This window comes from Thermoascus crustaceus (assembly GCF_041956765.1).
Source record: "Thermoascus crustaceus strain CBS 181.67 unplaced genomic scaffold VTN00scaffold_11, whole genome shotgun sequence".
NCBI classification, from domain to species: Eukaryota; Fungi; Ascomycota; class Eurotiomycetes; order Eurotiales; family Thermoascaceae; genus Thermoascus; species Thermoascus crustaceus.
The window spans coordinates 512349-535017 of NW_027192537.1; the positions used below are offsets into that span (position 1 = coordinate 512349).

The 22669-nt window shown below is 48.9% G+C and overlaps 7 protein-coding genes across 7 annotated transcripts; 3 read left to right on the top strand and 4 right to left on the bottom strand.

Moving 5' to 3' along the window:
* Positions 1-1114: 1114 nt before the first annotated feature.
* Positions 1115-1619, bottom strand: VTN00DRAFT_2901 (uncharacterized protein; the record flags this gene model as incomplete). The annotated part of the gene is made up of 2 exons (XM_069429159.1): positions 1115-1206; positions 1364-1619. 2 exons carry the CDS (start codon positions 1617-1619, stop codon positions 1115-1117), a joined length of 348 nt encoding a protein of 115 aa, XP_069283313.1.
* Positions 1620-3725: 2106 nt separating this feature from the next.
* On the top strand, positions 3726-4757 carry VTN00DRAFT_2902 (uncharacterized protein; the record flags this gene model as incomplete). Its single annotated transcript, XM_069429160.1, has 1 exon — positions 3726-4757. The coding sequence occupies one exon, from the start codon at positions 3726-3728 to the stop codon at positions 4755-4757; it is 1032 nt and encodes a 343-aa protein (XP_069283314.1).
* A 1848-nt stretch (positions 4758-6605) lies between these two features.
* Positions 6606-7244, top strand: VTN00DRAFT_2903 (uncharacterized protein; the record flags this gene model as incomplete). Its single annotated transcript, XM_069429161.1, has 1 exon — positions 6606-7244. One exon carries the CDS (start codon positions 6606-6608, stop codon positions 7242-7244), a length of 639 nt encoding a protein of 212 aa, XP_069283315.1.
* A 1812-nt stretch (positions 7245-9056) lies between these two features.
* Positions 9057-10767, bottom strand: VTN00DRAFT_2904 (uncharacterized protein; the record flags this gene model as incomplete). Its single annotated transcript, XM_069429162.1, has 4 exons — positions 9057-9488; positions 9592-9733; positions 9795-10301; positions 10364-10767. The coding sequence occupies 4 exons, from the start codon at positions 10765-10767 to the stop codon at positions 9057-9059; spliced, it is 1485 nt and encodes a 494-aa protein (XP_069283316.1).
* Positions 10768-13384: 2617 nt separating this feature from the next.
* Positions 13385-14254, bottom strand: VTN00DRAFT_2905 (uncharacterized protein; the record flags this gene model as incomplete). Its single annotated transcript, XM_069429163.1, has 2 exons — positions 13385-13744; positions 13826-14254. 2 exons carry the CDS (start codon positions 14252-14254, stop codon positions 13385-13387), a joined length of 789 nt encoding a protein of 262 aa, XP_069283317.1.
* A 2174-nt stretch (positions 14255-16428) lies between these two features.
* On the top strand, positions 16429-17985 carry VTN00DRAFT_2906 (uncharacterized protein; the record flags this gene model as incomplete). Its single annotated transcript, XM_069429164.1, has 6 exons — positions 16429-16614; positions 16670-16706; positions 16758-16825; positions 16924-17297; positions 17411-17475; positions 17558-17985. 6 exons carry the CDS (start codon positions 16429-16431, stop codon positions 17983-17985), a joined length of 1158 nt encoding a protein of 385 aa, XP_069283318.1.
* Positions 17986-20725: 2740 nt separating this feature from the next.
* On the bottom strand, positions 20726-21867 carry VTN00DRAFT_2907 (uncharacterized protein; the record flags this gene model as incomplete). Its single annotated transcript, XM_069429165.1, has 3 exons — positions 20726-21608; positions 21679-21752; positions 21814-21867. The coding sequence occupies 3 exons, from the start codon at positions 21865-21867 to the stop codon at positions 20726-20728; spliced, it is 1011 nt and encodes a 336-aa protein (XP_069283319.1).
* Positions 21868-22669: the final 802 nt, after the last annotated feature.

The window sequence follows — 22669 nt, forward strand, 5'->3', positions numbered from 1 at the left end:
ACTACTTGCTTTCTAGTCGTCTATGTGTCCTCTTCCAGTAGGCGACGCTTTTAGCAATTACTGGTGACTAATATGATCCATGAAAAATCAGGCAACTGCGTGTTCACTATCTGTGGAATACCTTTTCCCCGACTATCGGATTTTTCGTGAAACAACTCGAGGGCATGTTCTGCCTCGGATACATGGACGAATAGAGTCTGTCTGCTGAAGGCATGTTCCAAGAACGATTTTTAAACTCCCAGGGTGACCACAAAAGCAGCCTCGAGGATTCAGGTCCGGGAGCAGAGAGAGCGCACCGCTATTGCTCACCAGAAGAGATCGTTTGGCTGGATCCTAGGTGCGAACCGGGTTTCCATGCAGTGAATACTCAGATCAACCATGTCCACATCTAAATATGAAAAATCACTGTTGCGCAAATGTATCTGGAATAGCCAAGTGAGCCTTTTTTGCTTCTTCCCGACGCCAAATACTGAAGCTTTCTGCCAAGACGAGTTCTATGGAAATCTCCGTGCAAATGGCCACTGTTTTTCTAACCATGCTATGCCGTTCCGGCTGGTTACCCTCAGATATGGCCGAGGTACTTGACCGATGTGGCGTACTTTAAAGGAATGAGGAGCGACGCTACTCTGATGGATCGAGATGGCGTTGCACCGGCGGAGAGTTAACCTGCGCTTTTTCCTCCTCGCCCCGGCCTCACGAGATCATAAAGAGTATCCAATATGCTATCACTATGGATGGTAATCCAGGCGAATTGCCCGGTGATGAGCCTGATGGACCTCTCAGTGCAACAGTCAAGATCACCTCGACGGTGAGCCCGAAGCCTGCCAGACAAGCCCTCCATTTAGCACATTTGTTATGCGTTTACTCGCTAAATTGTCCGAAGTGCTAGCATGAAACCAGGCATGGCCAGACTCATCTGCTCCAGATCTTTTACGGTTGTCGCCAAGCATTTAGCTCCTTTTTTGCCTTTCTCCTCCATATCACTAACCCATGGAGAGGTCAAGGCCAGTATAGAACTCCAATCAACGCCGGATCTTTTCTGCGGCGCAGCCTAAAAGCTCATTTTAGGCCTCTACCATCCCCTGGGATTCTCCGATTACCAGAGTGGGAATTTCTAAATATCCACTGAAGTCGGCATGTGGGCGTAACTCCTGATTAGAGTCTTAACATAGAAGAGCCTCGTGATAACGGACACTGGAGGACCGGCTAGAAAGTGTCAGATAGAGATGGAATATCTGCGCACATTCATGGAGACGGCTGGCGGTCTCTATGCATTCCTTCCTCTCCAGTGGCCACCTAATGAATCTATCTCGCACAGCGCCCAGTCGGCTTTCTGGAGTTGCCCAGTGACTTAGCTTCTCACAAAGTCTTCCTAGTTGACTATTGCAGTGTTTGAAAACCGAGAAGAGACAAGAGTCGGGTTGGAAGACATCTTCCGCGGCATCGTCTCGAAGCTTCGCGAGAACGTCGCTGAGTGCCTCAGCTTGAACGGCTAGGTCCTTAATCTCTTCAGGTGCTGATTTTACGTTTCTAACGTATTTCTTGGCGATCTTTGTCACCTCGATGCTGAGGCTGATGAGGCCGGCGACACTGCCGGCGATGGATAAGGTGTCCGCCATCATAAAAAGACACGAGGAGGATAAGCTTGTGAGTCTTAGCAGCGATACTTCTGACCCTTTCGGGGGCTTAGAGGTAGGTGAATGCCAATATTGTATTCCGAGGGATCGACAGACACTACGATCGCCAGCTCACAAGGCTGTGCGGTTACTTAACTGGCGCAGCTGACAACCATCTAGAGAACCAATCACTTGCGATTAGCATCAGCGAAACATGCAGACTACAAGACATACCAGCGACATCATACAGGTGCTATTAGTGTTACTAGTTAACTATTTTGACGCTGTATGAATTTGTGGGCAGTATCTGTTATGTAGTCAGCACCTGAAGCTGTTATGAGGGCGTGAAGAATCGGTCGGGAAACAAAGAATATCTTAAATCCGATAACTGGGTCTGCATATGTACCTATCTGTACTGGCGCTTGGTATATATGCACGCTAATTAGCAGAGCCCTTTCTGTTCAAGTTATTCTCGATACGCCTGGCAGTTCCATGGAGTGTGCCGAGTCTTTTTGACAAACAGTGGCTAAATCCAGGCCGAAGGTCTGTCGACCCATCCTGGAGTCGAAGCACGGAAAGATGTCCTCGTCTTTTCTTAACTTCATCTCCCATAAATTTGCAGGTACTAGCACGATACTAGCACGTTGTGTCTTGATGATCATCGCAGCCTCAATCATGTCGATGGATTAGTAGGCTACCTTGCTGCTTCCTCACTTGCTTGCTTGTCGTTGAGTTCCAGGTTGCCTTTAGTTGCTAGCTCGTTGGAGCCAGGGCTTGCCCTGATATTTTCAATAGTTGGCAGCGAGAGCTCAAGGTGTCGAGGCATTCCATAATCCACATATAGCAGGTTGTCAAAACTTTCGTTGCCCAGGATGTCCTGCCTAGCAGCTTTGAGAGAGGGAAGTTTCGACAAACTACTGTCGAGTTGATTGAATCCTGGAGGGGAGAGACGCATGCACAAGTAATTGGAGACAAGGCTACAGGAAAGAAAAAAAATCATGTACAGTTTCAATTACGCCCGTTACCCCTAGGATGGCTGGACCGCTTTTCGGCATCTGTATTTCAAGAGTTCCATAAGAGGTGGTAATTATCTTCTGACTCCAGAGCGCATTTCGAAAAACCGAGGAGAATCCAAGGGCATCACCATCCAATACAACCTTGATCCAAGGCTATCAGCTGCTTTCCAGGGCTCCGTAGCTAAATGTTACGCACCATAGATATTGAACCCGCTCGTGCAATGGACTCCTGAGCTGGGTGAATCAGAAGGGGACGGGGCCATTGGTCGGACTTTAGCCGGCTGAATTCGGTTCTGCCTCTAGCTAGTTACCAAGTGCGCCTTGTGCAGACATGCATTATCTAAAACACCGGCGCCAGCTCATGTCAAAATAGCCTGTTTGTTGCAAAGATAAGCGCCAGGGATTGACTGACAACCAATAGTCACCGCTGTCTAAGACTAGCACATGTTGGGGCAGTGATACCTCCCTGCAAACCTCCCAGCTTCAGGAATCACTGCCTTGCTACAGAGCATGGAGTACGTTTCCCCCCGTGAGCCACACCTTCTGGCCAGTCGAGCTGGCTCAGAGACTCTATTCGTCCCTACGCATGAACTACTACGGTACCCCAGGCAAGATGCTAAATCAAACGGCCCTTGCTGGTAAATTCCGGCGCGAAACAGCCTATGCACCTCCATCATTACTACTACCGGCAAGTGGCTGTGCAGTTTTTTCATCCATCAATTCTACAGGAGACATACCAAGTGCTGTTGGATTTGTCTGCGCCACAGTTACAATGCCACGGTATGATCTATGCGGCGGGGACATCAATTCCCTTTGCTTTATTCTTCAGTGACAGAGATGTACCTATAAGAAGATGGCCATGGCCCATCTGTGGCAAGTGTCATGAATGACTTCAGTTTCTACAGTATAATCAGACAATCCTGCAAATTAAATTTTGATTCACTTTTGCGGCAGATATAGGTCATCTATTGCCTCATTTGAACAGAAAACTCCTCTTACTATTTGATTTAGTATTCTCTCTCATCGCAGTCAAAACCTGATTCTTCTGTTCTTCTGTTGTTATCAACACGTACGATTTGGCTTGTACTGTACCATGCCTCACATAACGGTTGAACGTGCTTTCCCTTGCGATCTGTCGGAATCTCTGGGTGTCCACCCCGACATCGAATCTCACTGCATTGGCTTTGCACTGTCCCGGGGTCGCCGATGCCGCAATCCGATCAGCGCTGCAAATCGCAGCCATGCCTGCTCGCTTCTGGCCGAAGGGACAAGACGACTGGCAGCAGGACAATCAATTGACAGTCAGCTTGACGCTATAGCTCCGCTCCTTCTCTGCAAGAAAAACCATCAGGGACAAGCATCAGAATTGACAGCCCGCTGGAAGAGGGAAATCCGCTCTTTCAGACAAGCACGGACAATCTCACTGGCCGAAAACGAGAACGGGCTCGAATTTGGGGACGAGACTGGTCTGAGAGAGCAATATGAGATCCTCTCGGAATATGTCTCCTGTACTTTGGATGAGCTCAACCGTATACACCGTCTTCTTGCACAACATAGCCGAGCAACGGGTCCGCCACCAGAGAGCACTCCAAATGTCCCAGGTGAACAGGTCCGACTTGTCACTCAATCGACTGATGACGAGCAGAGAAGCACTCGTCTAACAGAGAGCTCTGGACAGAACCTAAGAGATACCGAGAGAGAAAGCACATTATCTATTCGCTCGAGGCCGCGGTCGGAGTTAGAAGGAGAACGAGCAACGGGGCAACACCGTCAAGAAGGGGAGATGGCTCAGACAGAGCGGAGACGGGAATCTGTTTCTCCTGATAGAAGCCAATCTAATTCGGCCCGTTCAAATACAAATGGTACATCATCGACCAGGAATCCTGCAACCCCTTCTGGTTCCACCTATCAAGATACTGTCACCCGCAGGCCTATTGAAGGAGATTGCGGTATCTGCATGTCCGCTCTCCAGGACGACAACTCATCTCATGAGAACCTCGTCTGGTGCAGAGCGCAGTGTGGGAACAACTTCCATAGAGGCTGTCTCCGCGAGTGGATCGACCACCGCAGCGAAGAAAATTTGTTACCAACATGCCCATTTTGTCGCACGTTATGGCAGAGCTAGGATAGACGTTGATGGAGGCATTCATAATGTTTTCTGAAGCTCTACACCTTATTGCTCTCAACTTCACATGGTATTTGTTTTATTCTTGGTTCCTCGTCATTCTCTTGCTGACTTTCTTTTGAACGACATAGTTGTAAGGTATTGCTCAAGTTAGTAAGTGGGCATATAGATTGCAAGAATGATATTGAAATAGCTATCGACCGGCAAGTGAGATAGCTAGGTATGTTCCCCAATCGAAGCTCAATCCACGATTCTACTATATGTTAATATTAGTTAGCAGCAATTCTGAAACACATCTTTCAGACCTAAGAAATACATAGTTAGCCAGCGCATTGCAAGTACCAGGAACAACCTCATAGACACAACTGCCTTCCCATTTGTATGTACAAGACGCCCTCCAAAGAACGCGGAAAAGGATTTTATCATAATCTCCCTCTGGACCATCCAGATGGCCCATGTAGTGTATGCATCAGAGTTCTGGCCTTGATAGACTCATCAATGTGTTCTCCATTGCGGTCATAAACACAGACATTATCCAAAATCCAGACACCAGGAACACATGAGTCAGATCAAACATCCTCATAAAGAAATCACACACAAGTTTATATAATCGTCAATAGTCCTGACTTGATTAGGTATAAACTTGGATGAGTTGCAACAGCATGATTGGTTCTTCTAGGTCCACATTGCGGTCGTCAGCCGGAGAGATCTGGGGTCCAGAACAGGAAAATCGCTCTAATCATTCCAAATCCGATCATACGTCCTCAGGTCAACCTTGCAGGGGCGATTGCGTGATCATGGAGTTCGCTATGGGGTACCTATATTTAAAGATCACCATTGTTCACGGTACTCTTGCTTCCTAAGTCCTCTAGCTTCTCGCCCCGTCGAGCTTTGGATCTATACCTATGTTGCGAACCCTCAGCAAAACCTCAATCGGTGACGGCCTGTCGTTCTCATGGCCCACCTCTGCCCCAGAGAACGACGGGATACAAAAGTCTGCAACTGCGACAGGGGTCTTGCCAGGACGTTACATGATGACGAAACACAGAAAATCACTCGTCCGAGAGTAGCGGACGAGAGACAGAACCCGAGGATCCCGAGATAAACTTGACTCGTTGACGCTTGCTGTCGACCGAGAACTGCATTTTACCTGTTTATGCCCGAATGCTGACTTGAGATCGTTTTCTAATCCGGTCAGGAACGAAGGATACTATGCTGAGTACTGACAACCGCGAAGGGATGTTTTATCCAGGTCGGACTTTCGAGTGGCTCGAGGCTTGTGACATCATTGCCTGTTGGAGCAATGAATGGGCCTGCGAACGATAGATACGGTTGTTCTGACGTACTTCTTGATTGATCCTACTACAGGAGAGGCCTTCTATGGACATAGAGGTCTTTTCTTCCGGGGAATACATCTAAGCACCACTCGGACTCGGGCTGAGGCAACATGCATTCGGCATACACACATCTAAGCCCCATGGGGGAAGAGAAGAATGGTGGTTCCACCCGGCCAAATATTCCCCGAAAGGTGGTGGCGTTGTGATCAGTCGCTGATAGCCCATATCGGCGACCAGATCGGTGACCGTATCCTGGGGAAGCCCGCACCAACGTGGGCTTGCCGCGCGTGGCGGGGAGGCCGATTGAGACATGACGGGGCGTATTACTTCATCGGACTCATGTTCTACAGCCTGGTCTTTTTCGGGGATTATCATCATGTGAATACTAAGACTGATTGATATAAATACCGTCGACGATATCGTCGAGAAGCAGACTTCAATCTCCAGAACAGTGTCATAGCATTGTTAGATCAGTCTATATTATTGACTATCACAAACGATCGTCATCATCATGGCGTCCTGCGGAGCAGAGAAGTCCTCCCCCAACCCAGAGCTCAAGCCTCTGCACAACATCTGCGAGTTCCTGAACGCGCTGCACATCTACGCCGACGAGGCCCGTCACAATGTGACCCGATACGTCGAAGCCAACCACTACTGCTCGCACGTGCGCAAGGACCTGCGCCAATGCCTCATCTACGACTCGCACGAGAAGGATGCCCGCCTCATCGGCGTCGAGTACATGATCCCCAAGCACGTCTACCTGACGCTTCCCGAAGAGGAGAAGAAGCTCTGGCACTCGCACGAGTTCGAGGTCAAGTCCGGGATGCTCGTCCTCCCAAGACCGGGGGGCGTGGACCCGGAGGAGTGGGAGAACGCTGAGACGGAGGCCATGAAAGAGGTCGTGGGCCTCTACGGCAAGACCTGGCACTTCTGGCAGATTGACCGGGATGATCCTCTGCCTTTGGGATACCCAACCTTGATGGGATCATTAACGGATGCAAGTCAGATCGATCTGGAATCGTCGCTGGCGGCGAGGAACGCCAGGTTTGGTGTGGATCACAATGAGAAGGCGAAAAGAAGGAGCGAGATCCAGTGTCCGGGGATTCATCCTAATGCGGACGATTGGTGGAAGGAGGGCAAGGGGAAATAAATGAGCTTTTGCCCAGTTGTCCTTGCATTCTAGAGTAATGACGTATGAAACATCTTCACTCTGTTAAATAGCCCCATGTGTTGATCACATCGATAGTATTATGAAATGGGAAGGCTGTTCAACCCTAAATACAATTGTCAGTCTGTTTGTCAAGTCAAATAGGGACTGTAATTGTGCGAAGTTTTTTACATCTCCTTGTCAGGCCAAAACCTTAGATCCTTTGAACTTCCGACGCAGAAACCCCGGAGCTATGAATCAACTTGATGAATCGACATGTCAGGGTGACTTTGGCTCATATCTCAAAAGCGACAATCTCAAAGTTTACCCACTCTGATCCGGACCGGACAATCTAGCCTTCCCCGTCGCCGGCGACAACTCCATCCACATGACTCGCATCCATCAAAGAACTCATCATAGGTAGTTGAACAACCAAAAGAATTACCCAGTCAATCTGCTAGGAGTGCCAGACTTTGCTGTACTGTATAGGTACACAGATCCAGTCCATGGCCTCTTTCACGGCTTCCATCTCAGCCTTCCAACCCCCCCTCCACGCCACGATCCCGTCGCGAGCACAACACCCGAAAACTCCAAAGCCAAAAAAGCATCCACCATCCCATCCCAGACTCAACCACGAGACTCGTACCTCCCTCTAATTGGACAGGCACAAACCACTTAACCACAATCCGACCTAGCTTCACACACTAAAAAATTTAGCACATACCTAAAGCGACGAAATTTAATTACTGAATAACCGAAACCTCCTTTCATTTTCTCTCCACAACTCAAACAATTTTTTTCCATCAAAAAAAAAACTTATATATCAACACCAATGACCCGACCCCGCTGCTGCGAAACGCACGATCATCCTCGGTGGATGGAGAACTCGGAAATCGTACGTTTGCGTTGCGACCTCATCTGTCTCTGCGCATCTAGATGCAACTAGAGGCAACTAGATGCTAAACCTGGTTCGTTCTTAGTCCGTCCCCAAGTGCGCCAAGACCTGCGAGTTTTGTGGGTTTCAGCCGAAATCTTGGGTACACTAGACCCTTTTTAGTTTAGTTTTAATTCTACTTGCTTCTCGATGTGACCAATTATATTGATCTGTCTTATACATAAGGCCTACTCGGCGGCTTATCTACGCGTTCATCTGCGCAACGTGCACAGGGATCTGAATATCACGGTGCTGAAGTTGACTCCTGGGCGGGCTGTGAAGTGAGTGCAGTGCAGTATAGTTTGCCTTGACTGTGGTAGTTTTGATAGATTAGGTAGTAATGTTGCTAACTACCTAGCTTCTTTTGTAATAAATAGCCCTGTGATACCACTGAATTCCTGAGCGGTTCTTCTACACATACTACGTACTACATACTACATACTAGGTAGTACCCTCTAATTGAACTTTGCAATGGTGTGGGAGGTTCTTTTCTTGAGGTAAGTAAATCAGGTTTTTTTTCCCTCCAACTCGTTTGGCCTGCCCAGCGATCTAATGAGAGTTCGATGATAGATGGCGCATTCCTTTCGTGGCTATTGAGCTAGCTAGCTAGCTAGGCTGCGGATGTGTTGACTACGTCGATAGGTTAGTAGTAAGTTAGTGCCTGAAATGGCAGAGCTGGTCAAGTCCTGATAACATATCTCCCAACTGATTCGGTCCCCGTATTGAGCACACGGAAGTATATCCAAATATCTGCTAGCTTTCCAAATAGATCGAATGGTTGCATGTGTTGCTCTATATATTTACATTTCTTTGGAGTTCGGATCGTGCGGTCATAAATGAACATCCAAGCAGACCGACATTCTCTGAGAAGCAACAGACTGCTACTGCCGCTGGTGTTCTTGCTCCCTACCCCCCCCATCAGCCTCAGCAGCCGCCCTAGAAGAAGAAGAGTCTTGTCTCTTCTGCCTCGACACATCCTTCCCCGCAAAACTAACCAGCATGCCGATGTCATACGTCGCCTTCAACGACCCCGCCATGACGAACGACACCCAGAACAGGTTCGCGCCCGCCAGGAGACCCGTGATCAAGGGGCCCAGGCTCTGGCTGCACGTCTTGACGACGTTGATGGCGCCCATGATGGCCGTGCGTCGGTTGGGCGGGAGCGCGTCGGCCAGGAAGGCCGAGCGGGGCGCGACGTCCATGTTCTGCGTGCAGGCGCGGAGGACGAGGAAGGTCAGGGCGAATGGCAGGGAGGATGGGATGGGGATCAGGGCGAGGCAGATTGCGGAGGGGAGATGGGTGAAGACCATCGTCTGTTAGTGTCCAGGTCAGTGCGTTTTGGGTTGCGTTGCTTATTTATGGAGGATGGCTCTTGAAAAATCTCAATAAGGACAGTAAAGAGGGGATCGATCTCACCTTGACGTTGCCGATACGTTTGGCGATCGAGGATGCGACCAGCATCGATGCAGATGAGATGATGCTTGTCGTGAAGAAGATCGAGCCTAGTTTGCCTTCTGGCAGATCGAACTTTCTCTTGAAAAAGTACGTCATCCATGATCTTGGACGGCTTCCTGTTAGAGTGCGATCTGCCATAGTTGTTTCGGTTCGGGACGACTTACAGAGGCGCCAACCCGGACGCGAACGAATCCAAAGCAAACAGCACAGAGAGATTCAAAACAAGCCCCAGCAGCTCCGTCTCCAGCGAAGGCAAGAAGGGAATTCTGCGTGGCTTCTTTCGAGCCTGCGCACCTTCTTCGACGTTCGCACTACCCAGCAAGGGCTCCGTCTCGGAGCTCTGTTGTTGCTGGAGCTGCTCCTGTTGCGACGAATCCTTCTTCTTTTCCTTTGCAGCCTCAACTCGCTTACTGAGCGCGAGGGTCAGGGCAAACTTGATCACTCCAACGGCGGCATACGCGAAGAAAATGACCCGGCAGGCTGGGACGAAGGCCCATCCTTTGGACGACTGTAGCACGTTGATGACCCAACCGCAGGTCATCATGCCAAAGGCCGTCCCCGCGGTGCCGATCAGGGAGTACCAGGCGAAGATGTCGCTGAGGATCTCGTGGGGAGTGAGATGCGCGAGGGTTGATTCCTCCACGGCGCGGAAGGGACCGATCTCGTTGCCACTGATAACAAGTTATTTAGCATGATGTCCTTGAATCGTGCAGTTTCTATGAGAAGAACGTACCTCGGACTGATAACTCCAAAAACCGCAGCCGCCAAAAGCACCCAGTAATTCCCAAAAATCCCAAATACGACCCCGCTAGCAGCCATCAACGCGGACCCCAGGGCCAGCACAGCCCTGCGGCCCATGGCGTCCGCGAAGAGCGTGAGAAAGAAGCTGATGACAACATCTCCGGCCAGGGTCAAGGTCATGAAGAGGCCGATGCGGTCGTCGGAGATGCCCAGCGCGGAGAGATACGAGGCCAAGATCAGAGTCGAGCCGCCGTACGCGAAGAGACGCACGAAGCGCTGCGCGCAGAGGAACTTCGCGTCCAGAGAAGACCGCCAAACCGAGGCGAGGCCGAGCTCGTCGAGGATGCGGACGAGAAGCCACGAAGGGCCATGGGGAGAGTCCTGCGTGGTCGACATGGCTATGTTCTACGCATCAATTGACGTTTGCTGTCTAAGAGTTGAGATCCAGGCACAAAAGCTGGACGCGCCGCCTTCCTAGCATCACAACACAGGCAACAGCTGTCGATTGAGAAGTTGACGTACGCGGTGGGCTCCTAGATGGATATTCTTAGCACGCTCACAGGATCCCCGCACGGCGGTTGGCTGCCGAGAAAAGCTTGTCTTGTCACTATCCCCGAAGCTCGCTAACTCCCGCGATCTGCGATGCTTTTGCCGGTCTGGTCGGCGTCCAAGTCTCGAGCCATCTTACTAGATGTTCAGAACATATAGATACTACCTACGGAATAGCAGACAGTCCTAGAAACGAACCTCGGTCCTGTGCCTAAATTTGCTTCTCAGGCTTGTGCAAGAATCTAGTAGGAACTGACACCCGGCGTTACATTATCCCCGTCGAAGCACACACTACTAAATGATATTACCCAACTGTCACACAGGAGATCGTTGAGGGGATAATAGACTGTGAATTTGAGGAAGGAAAAACACGTTTTCATTTTTCACGTCCGGTTTTCTGAGTTATGAATATAGCCTTTAGAGAGACTGTGGATGTGTTAAGAAGCCCTGGGGAGGTATTTGCAGATAGATACCTATACAGGCGCATAGTCATCTCTACGATATCCTATCCAGAGTAAGTCTTCCTTCGAGCTTCAGAAGGGGAAAATTGGTCCCGCTTCCAAAGTGCTTACTGCGTAGGGCTACGCCAAACTAGCTACTTAAACACAAGAGAGGCATCGATTATCTGCAATCATACAGATCCGACACTATTATATTCAGGGGAACAAGAGCATTACTCCGCTTCTAGAGATCGATCTGAGATACATCTCACAACCTCCGACAATGACAATTTATGTCCAGATCAAATTCGCAGGCAGCAGGCAGCCTTTGGAGAGTTTCTTTGGCCGGAGGCCGTTGCGTAGAGCGGTCCGGGGAGTAGGCGACAGGTCACGCAGAGGCCCTTGAACAGCAGGCGCGGATATATGTTTGCAGATTGATGTTGGGTCCACACGTTCTGTATCTATCCTTATTTATGTCCTAGCGGGTAACAACCTAAAAGGTATGATGAAGGCATCAAGTGTATTCTCCAACTGAAATTGCCTACTATAACAAGATTTCCAAGGTTTTCTACTTCAGCATATAACATCTACATCTTTGTACTTGTTTGCGAAATAGCAGCATTTAATAAAACACTACCTACCTGTGTCTTCGTCCCAGAAGCCATTGCAATTACGTCTCAACACTCTACAGCTTGATGAGCTATTAGTCAAAACTATTGTGCTAATATTGAGACATGTATGCAGAAAAGGAGACAGAACGAAGCCAATGTATGAGATCACCTCATTTGGGGAGACCTAATACACTGTCTATCGGGTATGACAAGGAGTGGCAGGACATGTTCAGCCTATCAGGGTAAAGTCGGCCGAATCTCACGATTTACCATGACTCTTTCCATGTTCATATGTTCTACTAGGCTGACACGTGTATGTGGGTGACTAATTTATGCTGCCTTCATTATTAGTAGTAAGGAGCTCTCGGACGAGTATTCGTACCCGAGTCCGGGGACAGATGGAGGATATCCGGAGGAACACCACGTATGTACGTGCGTTTTCCTGGACGCATTAGTAGCTGTTTAGTGCACCGCCCCTGGAAAACTGGTGATCTGAGACTGGCCCATGCTAAACTTGGGCATAGAAAGTTCTACTTCCAGGTGCCTTTGGTGAGACGAGCCGGTTATGGATTATCCCGCTGCAGAACTAGCGACCTTAACTGCATGATTGGTATGGCTAGATCTCTCCGGAGATTCTCTGTGGAGAACCAATGATCCATGTTCAAGAGTTCCAGGAACTGGAACACCGTCTTTCCATGAACTGGCTTCTTCCCGGGATTGTCGAACATCATGCATAATGCATTTAAGGGGTGCATGTCGGGACGGCGATCGTTGCCTCAAATAAGGATTGTTCAGCTCCCAGTCCCATGTCCTTTTCAAGACAGCGCGTCATCGAGTATAATATTGTTGTAGATTATTATGGGTTACTTGTACACCGTTTATGCATTACTCTGTAAAATTCGAGTACATACAACATTGGGATACGTAAAAGTAGAAATCAAAGGCAAAAGCAGATGTTATGATTTTCTCTGTAATGAAACATCTTTTTTCATGTCAGTTAACCTTTGCTTGACGAACAAACTGAAGTGCAGTACGAGCTTGAAGACAGTCCATGTGCAAGAGCATTATGTGGGACTGGGCTCCACTCAAGCAAAAAGAATAGCTTCAAGGGCTTCGAGAATCGAGATCGAAGAGCGTCGAGTGGGTCGAAATTTCTCCGCCATTTTTGTACCTGCTTCCGACCGGGTAGTCGACTCTGAAGCAGCCATAATCAAGATTACTATTCATACGAAGAGTAAAGCAGGTAAGAAATAGTTCCGGTTCAATTATTATTCGCTAAATACATGTTGTACAATCTGGACAAAAAGCTTTAACTGGAGACGAGGACACTAGCGCACATTCTTTCCCGCATTGTAGTATCCTCCCAACCATACTGAAAATATCATTACAGGGACAATTAGGTATCAACTTCACCTAGTTTCCAACCTCAGCAACCAATTTCTCAATTGTCTCCGCCGTTTTGTGCGGCATGCTCAGAAACGGCGAGTGTGAGGCTGGCAGACGCGCCGTCAGGATGGGTCCAGCCTCGGGCTCACCTCCATCCTCCCCTTTCATCGTCTGCACCATGAGGTTCTGCGCAAACGGCGGCAGCGCGTGGTCCTCATCACAGAAGACGTATGCGCAGCGCATGTGGTGCCATGGCTCATGCGTGATATCGGTCGTGTACGAGGCTTTCGAGCCGTGGCGGAGCTTCGCGACCCATTTCTCCTGTTCTTCGGGTGAGAGGTCGTTGTAGAAGATGTTGGCTTCGTCGGAAGCATATGAATACTCGCCCTGTATACATATTATTATTATCACGTCTATCTTCGGATTCCCTCTCTCAACCATCTGTCTTTGTTTTCTTCGTCTACTTACGTCGAATTTCATCCACGGCTGCCACTGACCGCCCAGTCCCACCAACAGAGACTTGCCCTTAGGAACGACAAACCCAGTCAGGTATATCAGCAGCGAGATACCACCAGCCTTGCCCTCTGCGGCCCTCGTCGCACGTCCGAACCCATCGCTGGCGTTGGAGACAACGTTGCCCCCATATGAGTGCCCTATAAGAATGACGTCCTTTCCTTCTTTGTCGATCAGCCTGCTCAACGTCTTCCGCACGTTTTTCGCATCGTCGTCCAGTGTCTTCGTTGGAGGCTCCGCCCCGATAGAAGGGTGTGCAATTGATTCCGTGGGGTATCCGTGGGATTCAAGAACCTCACGGAGAGCGTCGAAGCACTCCGGGAGATGCCATGCACCGGGGACGATGAAGATGGTAGGCTTCGTGCTTGGGGTCTCAGACAACATGGTCAGGCAGGCCGCGAGTTATGGAGTACAAAGCTTGTGGAACAATAATACAGCTTCCAATCGCTGGATAAACCTCCGAAGGCAAGTTTAGAGATATACACAGTACACATCCCGATACTGAACGAGCTAGTTAATGGCTTTATCAATAGAACGCTCCGTGCCAGATACGGGGGGAGCCACTGGACCAAACTTGCTACACAAGATTCCCCCTGGGGCGTTGGACTGCGCCGTATATCGGCATTGAGAGAATCCAGATGCCGTGGATGTCATGCAGTTGGAGGTCCCCACCACGAACCTGGATCAAAGCCCTAAGTGGATGATCGGCCATCGTGGCGCTACGTTCTCCCTGCTGTTCGTGCTCTGTAGGCGCACCTCGTGCACTGGGGGAAATGAGACCGACTCTTCAAACTCCACCACTAGACAGCCAGCAATCAAACTTAAGTCCACGTCCAGCGCGTTTCAGCTTCGATGAAACCTGGTGGGAACCATGTAAACCACGCGGCGGCAAAAAGGCAATTTGAACTCCTAAGTGCAGCTTTCATCACACTGCGCAGATGCTGCCGATCATGTCGCCGGAACAGATGCCGGTGCCTTTTCTTGATCGTCGAGTCGCGGGACAATCCGCACTGATCAGACTTCACCAGGCTGGTGCATTTTCTCCACACGTGAGGGGGCGAAAAGAAAGTCTATAGTTCCCTTGTCCATCCTGCAAGAGAACGTCGCTTTTGTCAGGTCATCGTGAATCGGTACCCCTGTGCTACAACCGGTGATGAGAATCTTTTCAGTTTGGCCATCGCGTGCGAGAGTGGGGGCAGGACGCCGCCATGTCTCTGTCTGCATTAAGTTTTGTCAGGATAAGACCGTTAGGGCGAGGCTATCCGGATATCTGACAGACTGTCAGTGTCAATCAGGAACCGCGGATGGACCTCGGGCTCAAACCAAACGACCCCGCTTCCGCCCGTTCAGCGTTCACTGAGGCTGAGCTCGGATGTCTCCCCATCGCTGACGAGCAAAAGTGGGTTTCTCTCGGATAGCAACATCCATGAAGTTCTTGGCGGATGCCCCGATTTTGGTCCGGCGATAAGAGAAATCTGACTATCGTCAGGGCGGAGCTCGTGCACGTTTTTTTCCCTCACACTCACAAGGCGCTGCAGAACGGAAACATATCTATCCCACATAGCCCTAAGGAAAGGATAATCCTACTTTTTTCTAATTGAGGAGAGTCATGGCCTTGCTACACCTCACAACTGGACCTGTTCGAGATTACCAGCCAGTTCGAGTATCATGACAGGCAATAAATGCTAGGACCGACAAGCATCCCCTGCAGATGCTATACATGTACGGAGTACCGCGCGTACATAGCTCTCGGGAAGCGACTCTAGCGAGTGACCTGACAGTTGCGGTCAAATTATTGATATACTACCGTTAGGCGTCCAGCTCACGTTTCGGGGATCTAATCTCCTTCTTCTCGTTATCCTCCTCATTAGTAATCTATGCAACGGTGGGATTAGGACATAATCATCCACATTTCTAAGTCAGCAGCAGCCTTTGTACACAACCGATATTCTAGATGGACCCAGTGCTATCATGCAAAACCGGCGGAACCGCCGCAAAGGGCATACAGGCGTAGTTGTACTCCGTACAGTAAATTTCCCCTGCTTGTTTCAAGAGAGTTAGATGCTACTGCTGCAAGTAGCTGCAGACTACTCCGTACAGATCGCTAGGAACCGGGACCCTCGAGTCTGGTTAGTACTGGGCCAAAGTTACTGCAACCTCCCGCCAGTTCGGAACGAACGCTTTTCTGCCAGGAACGTGTACTCCACTGCTCCAGCCCCATGCTGTAGCTGAGCTTCGAAAGCACGAGGCATTTAGCATAAACTTTCCTTGGAGCAGCCTGCAGGCATGGCGAAGACTTGGCTTTCTTCTCAGATGGGCGTTCATTCCGCGCCTCCGTGCGTGCCAGGGTATGCACGATGATCCTGTTAACTTTTGAGTTCCTTTCTACTTCTATTCAATAATCGCCCCTGAAAGGGACAGGCCGCAAGGGAAAACTGGCCCAAGTCTCTTTAGAGATGGCAAGATTGGCATCTCCAAATTTCTCTTTGTCTTCGTCGCAGCACAGACCTGCGTCGCTTTTACCATTGCGTCCTTGAGACCTTCTCAAGACGTCCAGCATGCAGACGTCGTCAGACGTATACGTGCCGGGGCAGAGCCCCTACACAGAGGCACAACGAAGCATGAGAGCAACATCCATTGCTCTCACCATATTGGCAACTTTCTTCGTTGGGTTACGATTAATATGTCGATACATGCGAAATATTCAAGTCCGCTTGGACGACTACATTATTATCATTGCTTTGGTAGGGCTCATATTACGAAAGGTCAAACGGGATGACTGCTAATTCACCAAGTTAGGCGTTTGAATATGCTAATATGGGATTATCTTTAGCGGGTATGTCCATAGCATAGGAAAGAATGGACGACCATTCATTGACTCGAGCAGCTATTTACCAGGGGATGAATGTGCCTGGCGACAGAGTGCCGATGCCCCAAGTTATAACAATCCTCAAGGTTGGTCAAGTTCCCATGTTAGCTTCCGCCTTATAACTCGAACAATTGTCTAGCCCTACATAATGTTCGGAACTGACCGTTTCTCTCTTTATGAACAGATTATGGTTGCGTGGGAATGCGTATATTGTACCGGCATTGCCTTGGTCAAGCTGTCTATCCTGGCGTTTTACAGCAGCATCTTTGACACCAAAGGTTTCCGCACCGCTGCATGGCTTCTCGCTTTCATTACTATCAGCTGGGCTATTGCCATCAACCTTGTTAGCATCTTCCAGTGCACACCTGTTCGGAGGGCCTGGAACATGGCAGTTCCCGGACACTGCATCAACGCCAAGGCATCATTCATCGGAAATGCGATACCAAACATCATTACGGATGCTTGCATTCTGATCCTGCCTATGCGGCCGGTCTGGAAGCTTCATGCTCCTTTGGCGCAGCGTCTCTCTGTTGTCATGATCTTTATGTTGGGTGCTTTGTAAGTATAGCTTGCCAATTTCATATCGTCTATCTCGTGAATAGCGATCCTTCTCATACACCCATTGGCTGTACGTTTTATTCCCAAGCTTACTCACTGGTTCATTCATATAGTGTCATCTGTGCAAGCATATATCGCTTCACTACTCTTCTCCATATCGACTTCAGTAACGCCAGCTGTAAGTCACCGGCACATGCATACTGCCCTGCAGGAAGGAAATGGTCTAACCCTTTCCCTTCTCTCCACTACAGACTCATTAGCTGAACCCAGTCTCTGGAGTTTAATCGAAGTTGCCATTGCAATAGTCTGCGCCTGCCTCCCCACCCTACGCCCTCTCTTCGTCATGGTATTCCAGTCCTTCGCTTCCACCATCTCCTCCCGCCGCGGCGAGACCACCTCGGGCCCGCAGTCACGCAGCAACTGGTACGCTCGGTCGGGTGACAACACGAACAGAAGCGCTCGATTTGGCCTCGCGAGCTCCGCGAGCCACGGCTTCCCCAGCAGCGTGTCGAAGTCGCCGTTCCAGCGCATCTCAGAGCACAAAGACGACTTGCCTTACCATAGGAGCTCGGAGCTCACGAATACCGTGGGAGATGGACACTCGAACGCTTCAGGCGATGAAGTGCCCCTAAATGTGATCAAGGTGGAGAACAAAGTCGAGTGGAGTGTTGCTCGTGGGACCAATTGATGAAATGAAATTAACGTAGTCATACAAAAAGAAAAAGGAAGGGGCAAAGAATACAGAAAGGAAAAAGGGGGGAAAAAAAGCAAATAATATATATTGGAGTCTTACATTGAGCTACAACCCCATCACGGAACAGGATTTTTCTTTGATTATACTTATGTTTATACTACTTACTTACATCTTGCTTCAGGACAGGACTGGAAGCAGGCCAGACAGTGCGAGATACCCCAGAAAGGTACCCTACAAGGCTCATCATACATATGTTTTTGGATATATATCTAGATACCACACGCCATATCATAGCATCCTTTCTTATTCTCTGGAAACATAAGTGAAAATAATACACCAATTACCTGTACAGAACAAAAGCACCATTCAGCGCTGTTTCCATTCCACAGGCATAGTCCGAATCGCCCCCTTTCTCCCCTCTCAAATAACCTGCACATGAACGATACCAATACCAATACCAATAGCGCCCGCAAGGCCAGCCCTGTTCTGCGCCATGGAGGAGGACCCTTAACAAGTCCAGGGCCAGCCAGCCCTATTCCTGTCTGTGCCCTTCCCTAGTATCTCTCCAGAAGAAAAAAAGGATGTCTATCTGTGCGGCTGCAACGCAATGGCCCTCGATAATCCCGGGTTGAAATTTCTGCAGGGTCTGGAACCTCAACCAGCCCTGCAGTCAGCCAGCGCCCGGTTTTTTTTTTTTTTTTTTGCCGCAGACACGGACGGCCAAAGACAACAAGTCGGAGTCCAGTATACATAGGCTACTGTAGAAGGACCCTTTTTGTTAGACTTAGATACCTAGCTATTTTAGATGAAATCAGATCCGATTCTATCGTGGTAGGTAAGTACCTACCTGATAACAGGGAGGTACTGTAGATAGGGATTTTTACCACGAGTTGGAAAACTCCATAATATTATCATTACCATCAATTATTATTACTATAGAATTGATAAATGAATAGATACTCCGTAGATAGATAGATAGATAAAACCCAGCACCCACAAACCCAAACCCCGAAAAAAAAAATACAATCCCAGTCCCAACTCCCCAGTGGCAAGTGAAAGTCCAACAAGGATCCGGTTCGGCCGGCCGGCTCGCCCCGAAACCGAAACCTTCCACAAACAACCATAACCATAACATTAACCATAATCATATGTACAAACCAGCCATACAAAATCGCAGGCTGGAGCACGCGCATCCCCATCACATCGTGATCCATAGGTGACAGATGAGAAAAATAAAATAGAATGAGACGTGGGACATGACAGGAGTTTAATTTCTCTATCTACCTACCTAAGGTTCCTAACTTCCTAAGGAGATTTGGTATACTAGCTTGGTTGCTCGGCTTTTCTTTCTAAGGAGGGAGTTGTACAAGTTAAATTGGTTACGTTAGGTTAGGTAGGTTTAACCGTTGACCGTTCTAACTTCTCTGGTTGAAGATTGGAAGCTCAACTCAACTTTCTCCAGCTCCTAAGACGCAGTCAACTTTATTGGAGAATTTGACATACTGCCTGGCTGGCTGAGGATCTCTCACGGGGTACTCCGTCGTCCGAGTCCCAACAGCCGGAGTCTGGGCATGGATGGATCGATAAGTTCAGCCAGATCAAACTTTGATAAATCGTGGCGTTATCCGTGATTTATTATGATTGGCATTTGGCATTTATTACAGCTGTGGCAAACCTAAAAAAATTAATAATTTGTCTAGGCACTCTAGCAGCAAAAAAAAGTTACAAGCTCTAAACAAAGAAGTTTGAACTGAGCGTGTACCAGTTGGTGGGCCTGTGCGGATCTGTCAATTGGTCAATCCACTAGATTTGACAACTTTGAACATTTTGTCGGGGGCTCGACCGGATGACAACTTTGTCCTTTAAGTTTGCGACTTCTTTGCGACGTTTTGCGTGCCAGTTTCAAAAAAGGTTGAACCTTGAAGTTGAAGAGGGCTGGCGGCTGGCTGATCATGTCATGATGTGGAAACCCTTTCAGTCAAGGTTGGTGCGTCCGCTGCAAGGGCCAAGGGGGCGTGGGCGCCGGCAAAGTAAATTGTACAGTACAGAGCTTCAGCCTTCAGAGTAGTTAGTTAGGGCAGGTGGAGAGTTTCAAGTTTCAACAAGTATTTACGTTTCAGTAGCGTCAAAAAAAAGATCTCCACGATGCGTGAAGTGCTAGGTGCTGCTACGAAGTAGACGGACTTTGGCAAAATTACAAATTTTGCAATCCATGTTCGTCTATCAATTCCATTATTGATAGATATGCTATTCACACCAAGACAGGTACTATCCGTACAACGGGCTTCGTTGATAAGCCTGTCCACCAGCATTGCGGACTTGGTTCTTCCTCGTCTTGATCCCACACCGGTTATACCTCTCCCATAGGTTATAACCATTGACCTCATATTACGAGGTCACGGACGCAGAAATCCCAACCTATCAGTCAGGTCCGCGAGGTCCGTATTAAGACTGTTCAACCCATAGCAGTCCTAATAGACTTGGACCTCAGCTCAAAACGACAGCTGAAAATGCGGCGAGTATCTCCACATGATAGCGCTATTATCAGCCTGCGCTCAAATGCTCTTCCACGCATCTTCTTGCTGAACCTCTTTCGAAATGGTCGTAAACATGATGATTCGCACATGCATTTCACAGCATGCTTTGCGTTCGGTCAAGGATGGAGGGACAGGCGGCGACAAAGAGCTAATTGGAAATCGTACAATGTCGGCCTGACAGCTCGAAGATCCATAATTCATGAGATCTTCTGCCGCTTGGCACCATGAGGTCCAGACTGCGAGTGCATGCGTTTCCGCTCCATGGCCTCCATCTCTGCCCTCATGATCCTTTCCTGCTCGGTCATCTTCTTTGGAGGCTCCACAACAGGGCCCTTCTTTCCAGCAAGCGGATTCTTCTTCGCCGCCGCGGCGAAAACGTTCTTCGGTTTCTTCTCGCCCAGAGACATGGACACCTTGACTGCCGGCTTGGATTCCTCCTGCGGGGCAGGAGTCGTAGCTTGAGTCGTAGAAGCATCAGGAGTTGAAGAAGCGGCGGCCGCTTCACCCTCACCAGAGGACGACGGCTCCTTTGGCGGTGATTCCGACTTCTTCTCCGTGGACTGCTTCGAGCCCAATCCAAGATTCAGCTTCACCTTCTCGCCCTCCTTCCGCTGTAGCTCTCTAGCTTCTGGTGCCACCTCTTCAGCCGCCTGAGCGGCAGTACGCTGCGCCCTCTCAACCTGTTCCTGGATCTGTTGCTGCTCTCGCTCCTCATCGCCCTTATCCTGACGCTCCTTCTTCATGATCGCCTCCCGCCGCCTGAGCGTCTCGGGGCTGTTATCAATCCATGAGATAAAAAGACCCTTATCGGTCTCCTCCACGCGACAGATCCCTTCCCGTCCCAAATACGCCGCGAATTGCGTGAGACTCGTCCATTTGGTCGCGTTCATGTGTAGGTGGTGCTTATCGGCGATGTACTGCTGGTAGAACTGGTTGACGTGGATCTTCTTCTCACCATGGGTCGTCTTGAGCAGATTGATGAAATCGCGCACGAATTGCTTGCTGAATTCGTCGATGTGTTTCTTGGGGTCTTCACCGATCAGCAGCATCTGCCGAACATGGCTCTCGCTCTGGACATGACTGTGTGGCACATTGCAGTCAGCATGCGACTTCTGTAACTAAAACATCGTTTCGCAAAGAAATTACTTACCATTTGAATCCGTTCTCGTCACGGCATTGCTTTTGGCAACTTTGGCAATACCATCTAAGTCTTCCAAGCCCCTTCTGCAGGATGTGTTAGTAGTTCAATGTGTCGTCCTAGAAGCATGGGCGGGAGATCACGTACCGCTTTGAGCTTGTTGCTAATCGCCTTGGTTGATCCTGCCTCTGCACGAGGCATTTTTGGCGAGTGCAAGGAATAGAAGTATAGAACGCTATGGTTGTGAAAGATAATAGAAAGTAGGACGTCGAGGCCTTCTCCGAAATGTGGCGAGGATCTCATCTATCAAGATCGCGATGTCGCGATTCATGAAGATATGCTTATATAATTAATCACGTGATAGCTAACTAAATCAGATATTGCTTACTCATCCGTCATCCAGAACGTAACGTAATCAACCACCGAGCGGGCCACACCACCGAACGGGCCACCCGACACGCGACGCGATATAGTCAACAAATTCAAATCAAGATGTCAGCACCGCAAAGTGATCAAGATAGCTCTAAAGAAGGCAGATTTCTTCTGGCAATTAGAGCCTATCAAAATGGTCAATTTTCTAGTATTAGAGCTGCTGCTAAAGCATATGATGTGTCAAAATCTACTTTGACTGCCTGTCTTTGCAGCCGCACTTTGTGTGCAGATTCAGCACCAAATTGCCAAAAACTCACATCTATTGAAGAATCTACCCTTATGGAATGGATATTATCCATGGATAAATGTGGTATGCCATCTCATGCTGCCACTGTACAGAAGATGGCCAATCTACTACTAGCTGAGTGATCAAAATCAGTATCTATACTAACCACTATTGGCAGGAACTGGGTACAACGATTTATTAAACACCATAAGAAACTTCAATCAAGATATAACTGCAAATATAATTATCAGCAGGCTCAATGTGAAGATTCAAAGATCATCCATAAATGGTTTCAACGCGTGCGAGATATTATTCAATAATATGGTGTGGTTGATCAAGATATCT